This window comes from Petaurus breviceps, unplaced genomic scaffold (assembly GCF_028583685.1).
Source record: "Petaurus breviceps papuanus isolate PSGF00001 unplaced genomic scaffold, PetGlider_PUasm1.0 181, whole genome shotgun sequence".
NCBI classification, from domain to species: domain Eukaryota; kingdom Metazoa; phylum Chordata; class Mammalia; order Diprotodontia; family Petauridae; genus Petaurus; species Petaurus breviceps.
In genome coordinates this window covers 19876670-19895585 of record NW_027185784.1, presented here as the reverse complement: position 1 = coordinate 19895585, position 18916 = coordinate 19876670, and the positions used below count along the sequence as shown (strand labels likewise).

Below are 18916 nucleotides of genomic sequence, written 5' to 3'. Positions count from 1 at the left end.
GAAAAGAAAAGTAATCACAGGAGGAGATCACTTACTGGGTAAAAGTGTTCCTCTGTTATAATTAGGAGCCAGAATCAGAAGGGAGAGAAAACACACACACACACACACACACACACACGTTATTTCACCCCCAGCTAAAATGCAACAAATAATCATCCCCCCCTTACTTTCTTCAATATTTTTTTTTCTTCTTTTTTTTCAATTTTTTTTTTTTAAATTTTTGAGCAATCGGGGTTAAGTAACTTGCTCAAGGTTACACGGCCAGGTGTTTCTGGGTGGGTGCTAAGTGTCTGAGCCCAGGATTCGATCTCCAGGTCTTCTCAACACTGCTACTTGCTGTGCTACCTGGCCGCCCCTTTCTTCAATATTTTAAAATATTTCTTCTCTTTATCTTTATTAATAGCAATAATAATAATCAATCAGCAGCCATTTAAGTGCTTAGTATGTGCCCGACACTGTGGTAAGTTCTGGATAATATTAGCAATAATGTTCATTTATATTATGTGCAGACAAGCATGTTACCTGAACAATAAATTATAAAAAATGAGCATATGGTAAGTGCCTGGGGAACAACTTGTGATCATTAAAGCACTATATAAATATTGTTATTGTTGCCATCATTACTGTTATTATTACAGTGGCACAGAAGAGCAATGAACTTAGAACCCAACAATTTTATACTTTCTGGGACTTGGCTACATCATCTGTAAAAATAATGGGTTTGAACTAGATTTAAAGATAAGATATACCAATCTGTCCTCTATCTGTATTACTAATAGCACTCATAGTCATTCAGCAAGGATTTAGTGAGTGCTTACTATGGGCTAGACATTGTGCTAAGTGCTGATCTGCCTTCCAAGGTTTCTTCTTTCTCTCTTTATGAACCTAGGACAGAATTGAATCAGATGGGTATCAACATTCTCTCCTAGCTCTAGAATCCTGTGTTTCTTCCTTCATATGCGTGTTTGGGTATTGTTCTCCTTCTCTTCTTCTTGCCAATCCAGTCAGGATGGTGCAAAGGCATAATGAAAGGGTCAAGACATAAGAAGGCTATGTGAACACCTGTTGTGGTCACCATGTAATCACAGGTTCAAACATTGACAGCTACAAGGGACCTTAAAGGTCATTTAGTTCAATCCTTCATGTTACAGATAAATAAAATGAGATACAAAGAATACACAAGCCCATTAATAGACTTAGAGCTAAAATGCACCCTGGAGGTCAGTGAGTCCACACTCATAACGAAACAAATGACGAAACTGAGGCAGAGAGGTAAAATGACTTGTCCGTAGTTTTATAGCTAGTAAATGTCTAAGTCTAGATTTTACCTCAGTCTTAGTGCTCTATTAATACCACTGAGCTGTTTCAGGTCCAATGACTTTCCTATAATCACACAGATTTATAAGTAACTGAACTGGGATCTGAAACCAAGTATCTGGATTCCAAATCTAATCTCTTTCCTTAATCATGCTTTCTCCTAGCTATTACTATCTTTTTAAAAATATCATTATAGACAATGTTGCAAAACGTGCCCTACCACTGAGAATATATACATTTTACTTAAGTCAGACCATAACAGTATACTTTGGGGTAGGCTGATATTGGAATAGCAGTGATGATTTCCAGTTACTGAACTGTCATTATTCTATTTCTTTGCTGATTACAGAGGTGACAATCATTAACACGGCCTTGACCAAGCAGCAAGACTATCCAGTAGCCAAGCTACAGTTGTGATTGTGCCATTCTGAAGGCCTGCCTGCTCTTGCCCACAACACTACAAGCCACTCCAATGTGGCATTGTCTCAGGGAGTAATGACAAGAGCTGTAAGGACCAAACTATAGCTCTAATCCTAGGAAAAGGAAACAATCCATGTAAGAAGAATGACCCTAGCACAGAGAGTGGGCTGCTCATAAGCACTAGTAAACATATAGAAGCTAATGGGTGTGTGTGTGTGTGTGTGTGTGTGTGTGTGTGTGCGTGCATGCGTGTGTATTTGAGTGTGTGTGTAAAATTAGAGAGAGGGAGTTAGTTTGGGGAGCCTCCTGAACTTAGGTAACCTGGGTATTGGGTGAGAGCATTGCTGTATCTACATTAAAAGCCTCTCCAGCTTGGTAAAGTCTTATCATCTCATGACCCATTTATAGTTTTCTAGAGCACAGATCATTTCCACATCACAATAAGGCATCAGGGTAGGTACAAGGAGCTCTTAGCCTTGCCATGTATGGCACACATTTTTATCATGACTTTTTTACTAATTGTAGGTATTTGAATGAGGCCTCATGATTACCCCAGGGGTGGGGAACCTGCCTAGACTTACTCCATATAAGCATATCTGCTTACCTGCTATAGGATCAGCCTTCCCCTGCGGAATGGCTCACCCCTGCCAAGTACATACATATAACCCATAGCTAACTTCACATACCATCATCTCCAGTCATTTAAGATGCCAAGTTTAAAATACCAATCTTGTTCAGATTGACTCAAGAAGTGAGAACAAGCCACTAATTGGGTGAGCAGAAACATCTTACTGGCACAGAAATAGTACCAAGATTCAGATCCATCCTTTCCCTGCCACCTCTCAAAAGAAAGCCTGTGAAATTTACTGTCTTCTTCTCTACCTCCCAGTTGATTCAAGTGTAAGAAAGAAGAGGGCCCTGACCTGCTCTGAGCAAAAGCAACCTCAGAGACCTTTGCTCAGGACATCTTGAGTCCTCCTAGCGGCTCTGCAATCCAGCTGCTCACTATTGTACTGGGAAATATTGTCATAATATTATGGTAATTGCCACAGCACTTGGTGATTTTTTTTAAAAAATCAATTAGGTGATTGCTAAAGGCTGAGCCAGGTGAAACTAATTAACACTTAGGAAAAGCCACAGTCTGCTCCCTCAGCTCTCTGTGGGTAGGAACTGGTGGTAATTCCATCTGCTTCTGTTCAATAAGCATAGCTTGCAACCCAGTGGGTAAAAGGGCAGAACTCCAAAATGCATCCAGAAAGAGAGCAACCAGCCAGCTTACTTGGCAATGACTGCTTGTTTCTGTCAATGACCCTCACATCCATCCCCTGATCACTCATTATCACCTCAGAGTTATCTTTGACTCCTCCCTTCTCCAATAAGTCACCAAGTACAGTCACTTCTATTTCAGCAAACTCACACTTGCCAATTATGGCAATGTACCAAGGGTGTATATAAGGGATGGTGAGCAGCCTAACTTGCGTGAAGGTTAAAATATGTAGGAGGGGAAAAGGGCAGCTCAAGTTTGGAACCAGGTGAGGGAGGGCTTTGATTGCTAAACCAGTGACCCTCCTTTCCTTTCTATTCCCACTGATTTTACGCACAGACTCAGATTATTGGAATTTGGCGTTACTTTCAACATGATCTAGTCAAAACAATTCATTTTATAGAAAAGGAATCTGAGGCCTGGAAAGTTCAAATGTCCTGCTCAATGCCATCTAGGTGGGGAATAGTATAACTATATCAAATTCAAGTCTTTTGATTTTGAGCTCTATATGTCTCACTTTGCATTAGGCCTTTATATTCTTTACCTGAACTATTTCAATAGCCTCCCAGCCCATCTCCCTGTCTTCTCCCTATTCCAAAGCTTTATATTACTGTCAATCTTTGTAATGTGTAGCTCTGATGAATTCTCACTCTTGATGAATTCATAACAATTTTAGCCATCACAGCATTCAGAGAGCTCCAAGACATGGCTCAGTCTATCTGCAGATATAAATGACTGGGACATAGGAGAGCTAAGAAAAAGAATTAGTCATTATCTAACCATCTTTCTAGACAAATGAGAGAATGTGTCCCAACTGCTTCACAGATCTGCATTGGTGACTGGCATATGTACTGAAACTAAGAATTTTGACTTGAGTAGGGAAGAGATCATTAAGTGGAAAATGAATCAAAGACTATTGGATAATAGACAGATGGATGGAAGGACATCAAGGTTGTAAGGATGCAAAGAAATATTCATTCTGGAGAATATAATCTAGAAATTAAGACCTTTAATCTCCAGAACTTTCACCCTGGGGCTGCTGTCTAGAGTAGCAACTGCTTCAACTGTCCTACTGTTTCAGGCATAGGTATTCTTCACGCCCTTTCATAACCCACCCCAGCCACAACATCCCCACCCCTTCAGTTTTAGAACCATGATCAAATCCAAGATGGGATATCAATTTACTACCCATGACTTCACTCACCTTACCTCTAAGTAGCCATTCCAAAGTACTTCTCCCCGCTACACCTCCTGTGCAATTAGTTCATCCCTGTTAAAATATTAACTCTTTGGGAGCCAACAGGAACTGGCTTTGCTTTTGTATTTCTATACTGATAGCATAGTGATTGACACATAGTAAATGCTTAATAACTGTTTTTCTTTATTATTCATGGATTCATAGAGGAAGGGAAGGAGGAAAAAGAAAGATCTGTTGCAGAAAGAACAGCCAGAAGTACTACCATAGACACCACAATCTACAAGGCTTTGTGGATAAAGCCAGAAGTTGTGATGAAATTTAGGACCCAGGTAGAGTGTGTGTGTGTGTGTGTGTGTGTGTGTGTGTGTGTGTGTGTTTTAAGTTGCAATTCAAATTGAGCAATCATTTTAGATTCAGACATTCAATAAATTATTTCATTTGAAGCCACATAAGGTAGTTCCTCATTTTATCATACACACTCATTTCCTCAAAATAGAAGGAAATGCCAAAGGGTCAAGTACTTGTCCTAATCTGAATGTGAAATGCCAAGGACAGAAGTAAAGGGAAAGAGTTCTGCCATAGTAAACCCTACAAGGGGTAGCACAGAGAGTAAAAGCACCAGCCCCAGTGTCGGGATGACCTGGGGGATCAAATTCGGGCTCAGACACTTAGCACCACACCCAGAAATAACTGGCTGTGTAACCTTGAGCAAGTTACTTCACCCCAATTGCATAAAAAAAAGAAAGAAAGAAGAATACAAATCACCTTGCTCAATAGGAATAGTAGTCTTGAGTTTGACCAAAAATAATAATTCCCATTTAAGTAGTGATTAAGGACTTATATGGCACCTTTATATGCCTTCTCATTTTCCCTCTTAAACAGGTGAAAAAACTGAGGGTCCAAAAAGTTACATTATTTTCTCGAGATTTAGACACTAGTTTGAGACAGAATATGAAACTAGGTCTTCCTGTCTCCAGGTACCAAACTATATATTAAAATAGTCTATTTTCCGATTCCTTCTTTAATAGTTCAAATTCCAGTTGCTTATTAAAATGCCATTCTTTATTCTCCCTTCCCTTATTCTCCCCATGTTCTACCATTCACATAGATCCAAAGACTAAGCCACTGCCTCAGTCAATAATTGCAAAAGTTATTTCATAAATACATTGTTCCACTTTGAATTGCCATTGAAATTTTAGCTTTCATCAGGTAAAAAAAGAGTATTAACATTGTTAGTGACAGATACCAAAGTTTGTCAACCAAATAACATGGGATACAATAATAGCTATAACCCATGACCCAAACAAAGAATTTCCCCTTGCCTTCTAGCAGCTTTCTTTTCTAACTGAAGTGTATTGAACTGGTCTTCCCTCCCTGCAATGGAAGTTAGTTTTATGACTAGACACCCCTGCCACTCCCACCAAAAAAAAAAAAAAACTCATAGTACCAGAAAACTACTTTTGTAGTTACATAAAGGCTGAGCAAGTTATTGCAGAATGAATAATACTTAGAGCTAACTCAGAAGCTTGGGTGTCCTTCATCTCCAAAGGAAGGACAGAGCTACATAAAGACCAAAGACATTTTAGATTGCCCAGAGGTTAGATTTTAGTTAAGGCCAGGGATGACTGAGCAATGATACGATGATTATTTTGTAGGTGACATATATTGTTCTGAGAATGTTTATGGACACACCATACCTCAGATAAGTACATCCTGAAGATGCTATGGGATATCTCCTAAGGATCCAAATTAATCATTTTCCTTAGAAGAAGGATTCGAATCAATTAAAGGGGGAGTTAAAGTGGCAGAGGTGATAGAGTACTGAACATGGAAGCAGAAAGACTTGATTTCTAGTCTTTTCTCAGGAACTTTTTGGTTTGACTGACTTAAATCCCTCATCTTTATTTTTCTCATTTGTAAAATGGGAGTAAAAAAGTACCTACTTCCTGGGGTTTTGTGGAGGTCAAATGAGATATTATATGTAAAGCACTTTGCAAATCTTAACTAGCTATTATAATTAAAAGCAGACAACACAATGAATACATCTTAAGGTATCTTTTATTTTACCAATAGTTAATGTTACCAAAGAAACTTCATATCTTCCTGCATGAGAAATAGAAAAATACTACAGATCCAGCAGCCAATAGCACTGTTTTAGGTGCTTTCTCCAGACCTGGGAAGGAAGGGTATGTTAGACACAAGTCTCAGAATCATTTACCATTTAGATCAAATAGATGGAAGGTAGGAAATCCATACCTTGTGAGTTGGTTTTAGCTCTTTTGTCCTGATTAGCAATGCTGCTGGGATACATTGTCACATTAGAAATGACCAGAGGTCCAACTACCACATCAGCCTCATTTTCTTTTCTAGGAACATCTGTAAAGAGTTGGATGGGGAAAAGGTGGGGGGAGGGTTTTCAATGAAACCTAGCTAGAAGCTCTTTTAAACTATTTCAAGCTGAGGCAATCAGTAGTTTGTAAGTGCCTTATGGTTCTATATTAGCATAGATCCTCATATTTATTGAAATATGATCTTGCCTTGTGGGCTTTTTCCTATATTGGGCATCTTAGGAAACTTACCCTTCCAATCCAACTTATTCCTTTTCCAGTGACTTCTCCTAAGTTTGTTTGGAAGATGGCCTTTTCTGCAGCTACCAGTTTCACAACAGCTACAGATAGCATCTGTACCTTCTAAAGGAGACCACCTGGGAAATTATGAGTGAGATGAAGAAACTTGAGTGTCTTAGGGACTTGGGGAAAAGAAGTTTTCAAATTTTATAGCTTACTACTATTTGCTATGAAAACTTTGACTATCTCTAAGTTTGCCCCTTCCTCCATTCAAGAGCCAAAAACAGAAGGGCTTAAACAAGATGCTATGACATAAATCCAAGGGGCAGATATAACAAGCTCTATATGTATTCTAGTCCTCCAATAGAGCTTTAAAACTACCCTATTAACCAGTGTCAAGATATTTGTTTATAGAAAATATTCTGTAAGAATAAGATTTATAATTTGTGGTTTTCAGATAAAATTATTTCATGCCCATTCCCTCAAAAAAAAAAAAAAGAAAAGTTCTTGTAACTTTTGTAAAGTAGCTCTTGTAAAGTCATAGGAGTTATTTAAGAAAAATGTCTGGAACTCTGCTCAAGAAACCCCTAAGGAAAAAAAAATAGCAAGTTAGGTAAAAGATAAAGAAATGTTAGGTATAAGCTAAAAAAAAAAGAATTTATGAGGTATAAGTCAAAAGTAGGGATTATAACAATCTTTTGTTCTCCAAATTGAAAAGTCAGACCTACTGTTTTCTACCCTTGGTTCTCCCAAAAGGTAGCAGCAGCAAGAAAGGTGGAGGGACAACAGTCAGAATTTTTTATTTTTATTTAAGATGAGGCATATGCATTTGGGCATTTTCCTCCCTTTATCAGTTGCAATGAAAAAAATTTATTTTGATTATGGTATAAGAAAGCCTTGTAGCATGTAAGTAGGATACTTAGGTGACATACCGAATAGACTGCTTAGGCCTGGAGTCAAGAAAACTCATCATCTTGAATTCAAATCCGGTCTTAGACATTTACTGGCTGTATGACCCTGGCCAATTCACTTAACCCATTTTGCCTCAGTTTCCTCATCTGTAAGATGAACTAGAGAAGGAAATGGCAAACCACTCCAGTATCTTTGCCAAGAAAACCCCAAATGTGGTCATGAAGAATCAGACATGACTGGAAACAACTGGACAACAAAACCACATGAATGATTTAAATTATCTATATATGATTTAGACCAATCCTGAAGTTAACTATGGCATGTAGGTTAAATGATTTTCCAAGAATCACACAGTTAATAAGAGTTAGAGCATGGTTTGAACTGCCAGTATGCCATTATATGATAATTATCAATAAATAAGCATTTTTTAAAGTGCTATGTGCTAGGCACTGTGCTATGTACTTCGCACAAATGTTATCTCATTTGAGCCTCACAACAGCCTTGGGATGACAGGTGATGTCTTCCATTATGCCACATCAGAGTTGCCTAAGTAGCTGAGTGGATAAAGCATTGGGCCTGAAGTCAGGAAGAACTGAGTTCAAATCCAGCTTTATACATTTACTAACTGTGTGACTCTGGGCAAGTCATTTGACCTCTGTTTGCTGCAGTTTCCTCAGCTGTAAAATGAAGATAATAATAGCACCTATCTTGCAGGGTTGTGATGAGGATCAAATGAGATGATATATGAAAAGGGGTTATCATGAGACCTAGCACTAAATAAATATTTATCCCTTTCCTCTCACTTTACAGATGAGGAAACTCAAGGAGATAGGGGTTCAGTGACCTGCCCAGGGTCACACAGAAGAATATGCATATTCACATATACACACAATGCACATCATTTTCATATATATCATATATAATATATAGCATACATACACATGTATGTACACACAAATACATACTTTAGAGCTCTCTATCCAAGGGGAAGTAACTGATTCTCTTGGAACTAAGGAAACCAATACTTTTGCTGATAAGCAGTAAGTAGGAAATAACATTAGGAGAAGCAGCAAAGTACCAAAGCCACCAAGAACTGTACATAGCTTCCTAAAAGAGATTCACTCTTTGAGGATATGCCAGGACTAGATTAAGCAATAACTGTTAACCTGGAATTCAATAAGCATGACTATAATTTTAAAAATAATTGTTATTAAAAATAATAATCTAGTGTTATAGAAAAAAACATAAGTAGATCATGAGTTCTATTCTCCTAAACAATTGTTATTGTTTTTTTATGAATTCCCCCAAAACACCAGCATTCACCTAATTCAGGTAAGTACCCAAGTGGCTTTCAGAGGATTCCTATGCAATACTGAACTCATCCAAGAAGTAATAGGGGTAGGGGTGGTGGCAGCAGCATCAATTAGTAGTAACCATGATTGCTGTTCAAGCTCTACTTACTCTTGGCTTGATTTGTTGAAGGAACAAGCTTTGTTTGAAGAATCTGGTAGGTCAGAAGCTTCAATGACCTTCAGGTGACATGTAATATAGATCTAGAAAATAATTCAGGATTAAAGATTTATCATTGTCATTATGGATATTGTGTGTGGGAATTTGGGAGGCAAGATAAAGCTCACCTGATCCTTGGGTTCCCTTGAAAGTTTAAAAGCATCAACTATAAACTGAAGGGTCTCTGGCTTGGACCTTGGGGAGATGAAGGTCGACCGAACATTTTCTGACCGACCATCAACTAGACACCTAGGGATTAAGATTTGTTATAGTAAGCTCCCTCCACCAGTGTCCTTCTCAAATCTCTACAGGTGACTTTACTTTGGAACAATTATCAGAACAAACTCTGATATGTCTAAGATGAAAAAGCTTCTGAGCACAAGTCTAGCAATAAAATCACCTGAGAATTAGCCTACCTAAATAAGGAAAGTCCAGTCATTGATATTTTGGCTTCCAGGTGATTTGCTTTGGCCAGGATACATACTTAGGGGAAGGTAAAATGGTGTTTCTTTTTTTTTTTAATATAAATAGATTTCTTTTTTTTTTTTAAACAATTGGGGTTAAGTAACTTGCCCAGGTTACATGGCCAGTTTTTTTTTGTGTGTGTGTGGGTGTTAAGTATCTGAGGCCAGAACTGACCCCAAGTCCTCCAGACTCCAGGTCTGGCGCTATTACTCACTGCGCCACCTAGCCACCCTGGGGGTGGGGGGGGCGTTGATTTCTGAAATGAATGCCCAGACCTATGATTCTTTTGGAAATAAGCAGACTTTGGGATTGGGGAAGTTTGCTGCAGGAACTTACCCATGGAAATCAATCACAGTATAACGAGGAGTTGAATCCTGGTCGGGGTTTACCGTAGCAACACAGCTATCAATGAAAAGTCTCAGAGCTACATGATTTCCAGTATTCACTTCAGCTTGGATGGAAATAACGTCCCCAAGTTGATAGCTAGAAGAAGCCCTCTTAGTACTCCAGTCATCTGCAAAGTCAAGATTGAAGTATTGTTAACCCAAGAGTTCTTGAAGTGCATTCCATAACCTTATTCATTAAATTATTTTGACAACTGGATTTCCACATAATTGATCTTTTATATAGTCTTATGCATTTTATTTTATGCATTTAAAAACATCATTCTGAGGAGTCCATAGACTTTACCACACACACACACACACACACACACACACACACACACACACACACACACGAGTTAAGAACCCCTGTGTTATAGAGATCAGGAGGAAAACATTAGCACGTTCTCTACTATCATTGCCACTTACCAGTCATCAGCTGCAAGGTGAACTTTAGCCTTTTCTGTGAGGACAGTATAGAACTAAATGGAGTCCAGGTTGGTTGGATAGCCTTGTTGCTTACATTACTCTTCCTGGGGACAATGATGGATGAGGAAGGAAACCACTACATAAGAAGTGGTACAAGCTAAAGAACAAATTATTTGAGCCATAGAAAAGGATTTCTCACCTTGGATAAGAGCACTCAATTAAAATCACAGCTGGACTGTTTCGTAGGATAACAGAGCTGCCAGCAGGAGTTGGGTTATAATATAGATTTATACTATAAACCAGTAAGTCTGTGGTCACCTGAAAATGGTCAAAACTAGAGTATGATTTTCTAAAAAAGAAAAATTCCCTGGAAATATCTAAGTTATTTCACCATGGTTTATATATTCACTACTATAAGATACCCTACTAATCTTTTGATAGACTGGTTTTCTCCCACCCCAGTTATTTAATATTCTTTAGGGACACATTCACAGTCACTTGGCACACAGGATCCTAAGCCTTATAGTGAGTTGTGCGAATAATCCAAAAAACAAAGCAAACACTACCCCTTTATTAGGGTAGAATCAATTTTAGAGCTGAAGAGACCTTACCAAAAATATACAAAGCATTCATTTTACAATTAAGAAACCATTTTGTCCAAAGTCACACAGTTAACCAACATAAGAGTTGATATTAGAACTAAGTTCTACTAAAACTTAGATGTTTTCAACTGAGCTATTTGTAAAGCATTTAGCATAGTACCTGGAATGTAGGAAGCACTATAAATACATATGCCCTTCCCTCCATTACCCTACTCTAAACTGTGCATATCAATGCAAAAAGGACCTTATCTAGTATTCCTTCATATTTAACAGGACTTTGGAAAAATCTTTCATTAATTTGAAATAACAAATGCAACCAATATAGAGAAACTGGCATGGTTACATCATGAACAACAATGATTTTAAGGCAGAACCTGAATTCCAAGTTAAGATCAACAGGTTTCATGCATCTCACAAACATCCTAAGTCTCAAGGTAAAATTGAGAACAGGAAAACCACACATAGGCTTAGAAAGCAGTTCCTCCCCACCTCATTCCATCCCAAGGAGACAGAGCCATGAGACATGTCAGCGGTTATCATGAGGCATCATCCTATAGCCACTAATCACAACACCTGCTCTAGACAAATAATAATAATATTGAGAAGTTCTACTACAGTGCTCCAACAGAAATATAAAAAACAAATTGTACCTGAAGCACACTGCCACACTCATGGAGCCCTGCCTCAAAGACAATAGTATCATTTGATTCATGGAAGGCAGTATATTGGCAGGCACCTGAGCCAAGAGTTAAGTCTGAAGGATTGATCGATTTCCCCTTCCCAAAGAGGTCTCTCTGAATGTTAGCCACCAACTTCATTTCCAGACATTGTACCCTGACAGGAAACAATTTAGCATGACCTCCATGGTCCCAAGAAGAATGGATAAGAGAAGATTTGTAATCTGGTCTTTGAGAATGATTATCTCTAAGAGAGGATCTGGAACTAGAAGAGCCACAAAGATCAACCGAAACCAATTTCCTGAACACCAAAAGAAGGAAAAGGCACCCTACTTGGCCTCCTTGCCCCATCCTGTATACACCTTACAATTACTGCTTGATTGCCTGGAATTTGGGATCTTTATATCTTCAGAAACAATTAGCAGCTCTTTTGATCTCTGGAGTCAGGTTGTGAGTGAGGGAGATGGACAGGATAAGCTACACCTGTCAGGTGTTTCAGAAATATTTCCAGTTGGGAGGATGCTAATTTTTGAAAATGTTTCATTTTCATAATAATGGGAACATTGTGCTTCTTTTGAGATACTTTTGACATCCTGAAGTATTTTGTGGTTGACTTGAGTTCAAGGTGCATTTTCAGGTGATTAACTAACAACCTTGTGTTAATGAATAGCTTGATTAAGTGATGTTTTCAATCAGTCATAATTTAGTTGGAGTTACTCTTGTTTTAATGAACGTCCCAGGAAGATGTACTGACTTTTTTTCAACCCTGACTGAAAATTCATAAGGGTGAGAGAGGTTCTTTTTAAACATTTACAAATCAAGAAAGGGCTGGACATGCAGGTTACCATTATAACAGGCCACAAATGGTCTTCTTGCCATAACTAAATGGGGTTGCTAAATAATAAATAAATAGCTGGCAAAAAGTAAGCAGATTGGTATAATTGAAAGAATGCTGGGTTTAAAGTCAAATGGCATGGGTTCAAATCCTGATTCATCAATTTATTACTTGTATAAACTGGGGCAAACCATCACTTCTCTAATCTCATTTTCTTTATATAAAAATTATGAATTGTGGGAGAGGGATGGTTCAGCCATATGCCCTGTGAGGTCCTTCCAATTCTAGGTCTATGAACCTACACTTAAGATGTGTGACACTGGAGAAGGATATTACCTAAAGGTCATGAAATTTGGGAGTTCAAAGTTATGGAAATTCCAGATGCTATGGAGATGAAACTTTGATTTTCCTAGGCTTTGTTGTTTGTGTTAATTTTCTCATCCCTGTATTAGGTCAATTTTATGATCCCATTTTTTTTGTAGGATCAAAGTTATAGAGGAGAAAGGACCTTAGCTCAATCAGTTAATCAAATTTTATTAAGTTCCTACTGTGTGCCAGCTACCTCATTTTACAACTGAGGAAACTAAGTCATAGTAATGTTAAATCATTTACTCAAGGGGTGGCCAAGTGGCTCAGCGAGTAAGAGCAGCGGCTCTAGTGTTGGGATGACCTGGAGATCAAATTCTGGGCTCAGACACTCAGCACCACACCCAGAAATAACTGGCCATGTAACCTTGAGCAAGTTACTTAACCCCAATTGCTTTAAAAAAAATCATTTACTCAAGGTCACATAAAGTAAATGGCAGAATTGGGATTCCAACACAGGTTATATGACTCCAGATCCAACCTTTCCACAATAAAATTCTGCCTCTTTTCCTCTGAGTTTCAAGCTCCTATCAGTTGCTTCATCAATTCCCTAAATTTCACCACTTCTTCATTGTCTGTTATCTTCTATTCATCCATTCCCTCTTTTCTCTCATCCTCTCAACTTGGTGCTCTGTTGATTTTGGCTCATGTTCTCTATCCAAGCTCTGAGAAAGTTAACTGTAGCATTTTTTCTTCATGATGGGATAGATAGAAGCATAATCAATATAGAACTGTTACATAAGTGCCAGAATTTTATTGTAACTTGAGAATATTTTTAAAATCCCAAGTCCTATTAGTCTTAGACAAAGGGGATTTTTGGACACCTTGAAGGTAAAGGTCTCTAAAAGGCAGGTGTAAGTGATCCAGAAATTCAATGCTTACCCCAGAAACCCAAAAATTGGCATACACATTACTGAATGTTAGGTCCAAAAAGGACCCTAGAAACCATCTAGTCTAATCCCCGTTCTTCACATAAGAAAAATGGGGCCTAGAGAAGTAAAGTGAGGTAGTTATATTGATTTCCACTTTCCTATCTATCAAAGAACACCATTTAACAGTTCAGTGGTCTAATAAAGGTCTATGGAACTGTAAATAATATGAATACCAGTCTCACATCTCCATGCCCTTTATACCATCCCATTCTGAACCTCAACAATTTGATAATTCCAGGAACTAACCTGCCTATCTTGAGTCTTAGATAGTTCTAAAGTATCTGTCCAAAATTTCTCAATATGTGATCTTTTGTTTCAAGGCCTCCAAAGACAAGGAAACTCACTAACTCCTGAGAAAGTCTGTTTTCAGATAGTTCTAGGTGTTAGGAAGCTTTTTTCCTTATGTTGAAGCAAAATCTATTTTACCTCTCTCAACTGATATTCTTACAGCATGGTTTCAAATCCTTTCAAAATATTTATTGCCTTCCTCTGGACACACTTCAACTTGTCAATATACTTTCTAAAATGTCACACTTCAAATAGATAAAACACCTCTCTTGTTCTGGACTTTATACTTCTATGAAATTGGCTTAAGAGAGCATTACCATTTTAATTTAATTTTACATTCATATGCTTAATTAACATATAACTCTATTGTCTCATAGGTGATTTTGCAGCCCAATAAAAATCTCCAACTCTTTTTTTTCACGATAACTGCTTTTTGTCCATATCTCTCCTATTTGATATTTGAGAAACATTTTTTAAAAACCCAAATATAAGATGACATTTTTCCAATTAAAACTCACCTTGTGAAGCATAGGCTACACTTCTAGTCTTTCATATATTTTTAGATATTAATTCTGTCGTATCACATATCACAAAAGCTGTCATATGACCTGACCTTTCCATTTGTTTTCCAAGAATTTGCTAAGTTCATGATCTATGCCCTAATCCAAGTCACTGATGAAAATTTATTTCAAAGATTTGAGCCTATGGCAGATTTCTATGGTAATCCACAAGAAAACCCCTACATTCCAGATTGAAATTGAAGGAGTTATCAGCCGCTTCTTAGGTCTGATCATTGAAACAGACCAATTTAGACTAACAATGCTTTGGATACTTTCCCTGGAACTCTATGTAAGAAGCCTTAGTCTCTGCTTGAAGATGAATGACTGAGGCAGAAAAATATAAGATGAGATTATCAAGATCAACCCTTGTGTAAGCAGTTGAATGAGAATGATAACTGGAAGTCCCTAGGCCCCAAGTGTAAAGTTAAGTGGATGGAATGTCGCTATCTCTCTTGTCAAGCATAGTCATATACTTGTGTACATAAGAGACATGAATCTAAAGCCTTCGATATCCTCAGGAATCATTTGTCTATAACACCTATGCTGGAATGGAGGGGGAAAAAAGGAGAATGATAACCAGCATTGCACAAAGGCATTTTTCCCTTACTGAGAAATTGAATGTAGGCTTTTGCTTTCCTGGTCCATCAAATAACACCATTTTAACAGCCCATCAAGTCTAATCAAAGAATGTTGTTTGCCTTATGAAAATTATTCCTACAGCTGGGAATACCATGCTAAAAGCAAGAAGTCATTTGTGTCATAGATTTGCCTTTGTAGATATCTCTTTCTGTCTGAGTAAAATTGGCTCATGTTTCAAGGAGACATTCTCCTGATGCATCATTTGGGGAAATGTATGGTGAGTCTTCTGACAGCTGAGGGAGTAATCCTAATAATTTTAGGTTAAGTGGCATAATATTACATGAAAGTGTTTTGAAACATTAAAGTGTTATACATGATTATTAAAACTAATAATCATAATCATCATGATATGCATGAGGAAAATCCCAGCAAACACCAAGGACAAAGATGCCCTTCCCTCTTAATAATTTTCTCCATTTTCCAAAGTTGTATGATAGTCGATTATCTTGCATCGCCCTTACATCCCCTTTCCCCCAAAAACTGAATTGTAGCCTTGGGGGGGGGAGGAAGGTCATCATCTATATAGAGGCCACATTTGAATAATGAAAGCTCATTTTTGTACAATGCTTTAAGGTTTACAAAATGCTTTTCTTAAAACCATGCTATTTGGAAAGCAGTAAAGATATTATCCCAAGGCTGTGAATAAAGAAACTGAGTCAGAAAGACAAATCTCAGATTAATTTTTCTAATCAAATAGCTCAAACTCAGGTCTTGTGACTGAGTCAAGTGTTTGCACTATTATACCACAGTGCAGCTAGAATCACTGGAGTAGACGATATCATCAATGTGGGGTTGCAAAAATAGAAAATAATAAGAGGAAAAACAATGCAACGTGGGGTATTTACATTAGGAGACAGGAGAAAGGGGAAAGATGGAAAGAATGGGAATAATGTGAAGAGGCGAGAATCAAAGTAATGTGTCACAAAAGCTAATAGAGGAAAGAAAGATAGGTAAACTCCATAAAGATAGGATCTGTGTTTTTTTTAAAGCTCTCTATCACCAGTACTAAGAATGTTGCCTTGAATGCAGTAAACACTAAATTGTTGTTCGTCCATCATTCTTGAAGAGAATGATGACATCAGCAAAGTGATGACCTGACTTGCAAGTGAATTGGATTTAAAAGGAAGACTGTGCAAAGTCACCAGCCTCACTTTCTCCTCCAGAGTCATCTGGGTTCAGTGACAAGATATAGATCAGAATGACTAGAGACAAACCTTCACTGAATGTATTTAATTAAATGGGATGATCAAGAGTGTCAAATGTTATAGAAAATTAAAGGAGATCAGAGATTAAGGAAGTCACTAGATTGGCAATTAGGAGGCCATTGGTGGCCTACATAAGAACAATTTTATTAAAACAATAAAGATATAATCTGTCTTTCAAGGGATTATTGAATAGATACATAATAAGGAAGTGGAGGAAAAAACTATAAGATGCTTGATCACAAAATTTTGTGATGAAGGAACAAAAGAGCTAGAGTGATAACTTGAGACAACAGAGTCAGAGTAAGGTGTTTCTGTTTTTTGCTATTTTAGGATATTATTATAAACAGGGGGGTTAAGCTTGAGAGGGGGAGAGAGGGGCATATTAGAGGGCATGGTTGATGAAATAATGTTCTGCAAAAAGAAACTGGATCAGACCAAAGTCTTAAGTGATGAGATTTGTTTCATCAAAGAGGGACACTTCTTACTCAAAGAGAGAAGCATATGAAAAAGGAGTAGGTCAATGAACTTTCCCAAATGTTTTTGACACAATAGCCCCGAGAGGTAGATACTACGGTGTGTTATTCTAAATTTATAGATCAGGTAACTAAAGCTGAGAGATTAAAGGCATAAAACCCACAAGTATTACAGTGGAAGCTTAAACCCATTGTCTTCTGACTTCAAATCCATTGTTGTATCCCTTACATAGAGCTCATGTGTTAAGTAATATGAATGTTTTTAAAATATGTAGAATGAAAAAAATAATCATTTGTGATTTGTACTATTCTTAAGTGGTCATGGCTGCATGAATATCAATGATGTTCAGCAAAATTGCATCAGTGTAGTTTGATGAAGTTGTATGAAGAATCTGTGTATTTAAAAACTCTTTTCATTGTCTGCCTTACAAAAGCAGACAACAAAGGGACAGAACTAATTGGGTTTCCTTTTCATTGCTGAAGGTCTCAGAGGATCATAAGGTATCTTCTAATTTAGCTAGAATAAATTAATTCTAGCATCTTCCCTGATAGGAGTCATAAATTCATCTGATATCATGTACAGAGGAAATCATTGAAATTCTAGACAGATTAAAGATAAAGATAGCCCCTGAGGATCCTTGGCAGATGTTGCAAACAATCATAAAAAGTGAAATTGTCTTCAGGTCCTCTATTTCTTGGGGACAATTGGGTTTCAAAGATGAATGGGCAGCTGTTCAAAACAAGTATTGCCCAAGTGTATGTAGATTTTAAGTAGCTGATATGATGACACTCTACTAAGTTCTCCCTCCAAGGCCAGAAGACTCCTTTCTGATGGTTTATATAAAATTTAAGAAATAGCCTAATAAAAAGTATGTTCATGATCTCTTTGTCATTCTTGCTCAACAAGCCAATATAAAAAATGGCTATTTGTTAAATTATGCACATTCCAATTTGAAGAAATTAAAACGGGGGTAGGCAGAACCAAGATGGTAGAGTAGAGGCAGCAACCCAGCTGAACTCTTTCAAAATCCCCTTACAATCAACTTTAAAATAAAATATCAAATCAAATTTTGGAGCTGCAGATAAATAGCTGCAAATAAAAGACCAGAGTGAGATTTCTTCTAGTCAAACAAAATTTAGGGGGCTAGCAGGAAAGGCCTGAAACAATGGATGGAGGCCTGTTCAGAGTGCATACATACCATAGTAGCAACAGTGCTGGTGGCAGCAGCAGCAGCAACAGTAACTTCAAGCGTTCTCTGCCCAGAGATGGTAAGGAGGACAGACAACTGGTCAGAAAGAGACTACAGAAGAGTTGGTGCTGATTGGCAATTCTGTTGCCCTTATTCCATATTCAGTTCACAGTTCCAGAGTGGAAAGGAGATCTTATAGTCAGTCACAAGGGAGCAGGAACCCTGGTCACAATTCCAAGGCTGAGAGGAGCATTAACAAGATGATTACAGAAAAGCAAAGGAATTAGTCACAGTCTAGGACCAAGAAGAACACTAATGTTTGGCTGCCAGGGAGCAGGAACCCTTCCTTGGTAAAGAACAAAGTGAAGACCAGGAAAGAAGTGATCATATTTATCCCCATGTCACATCACCTTAGAAGCACAAAAAATTGCAGAACCCCCAGAACTACCTCTGAAAAAAGCAAAATGAAAAACTTGAAGTTTGGATCAGTGCCTCACCCCCCAAAGTTAAACAGAATCCAGCTTTAACATAATGTTTAAAGTCAAGAAAGAGGCTAGGAAAATGGACAAAAAGAAATAAAATAATTTGACCGTAAAATGTTACTAGGTGTCAAAAAAGAACAAGATACAAATTCAGAAGAAGACAATAATGTGAAAATATCTATAATCAAAGCCTCAAAGAAAAA

At 37.7% G+C, this 18916-nt stretch overlaps 1 protein-coding gene across 1 annotated transcript; it reads right to left on the bottom strand.

Annotated features, from left to right (window-relative positions):
- Positions 1 to 6292: 6292 nt before the first annotated feature.
- On the bottom strand, positions 6293 to 12094 carry LOC138160379 (zona pellucida sperm-binding protein 3-like). Its single transcript, XM_069086990.1, has 9 exons — positions 11717 to 12094; positions 10664 to 10782; positions 10465 to 10568; positions 9989 to 10166; positions 9316 to 9436; positions 9140 to 9231; positions 6779 to 6903; positions 6456 to 6575; positions 6293 to 6372 (listed from the first exon to the last, which is right to left on the bottom strand). The coding sequence occupies exons 1-9, from the start codon at positions 12092 to 12094 to the stop codon at positions 6293 to 6295; spliced, it is 1317 nt and encodes a 438-aa protein (XP_068943091.1).
- Positions 12095 to 18916: the final 6822 nt, after the last annotated feature.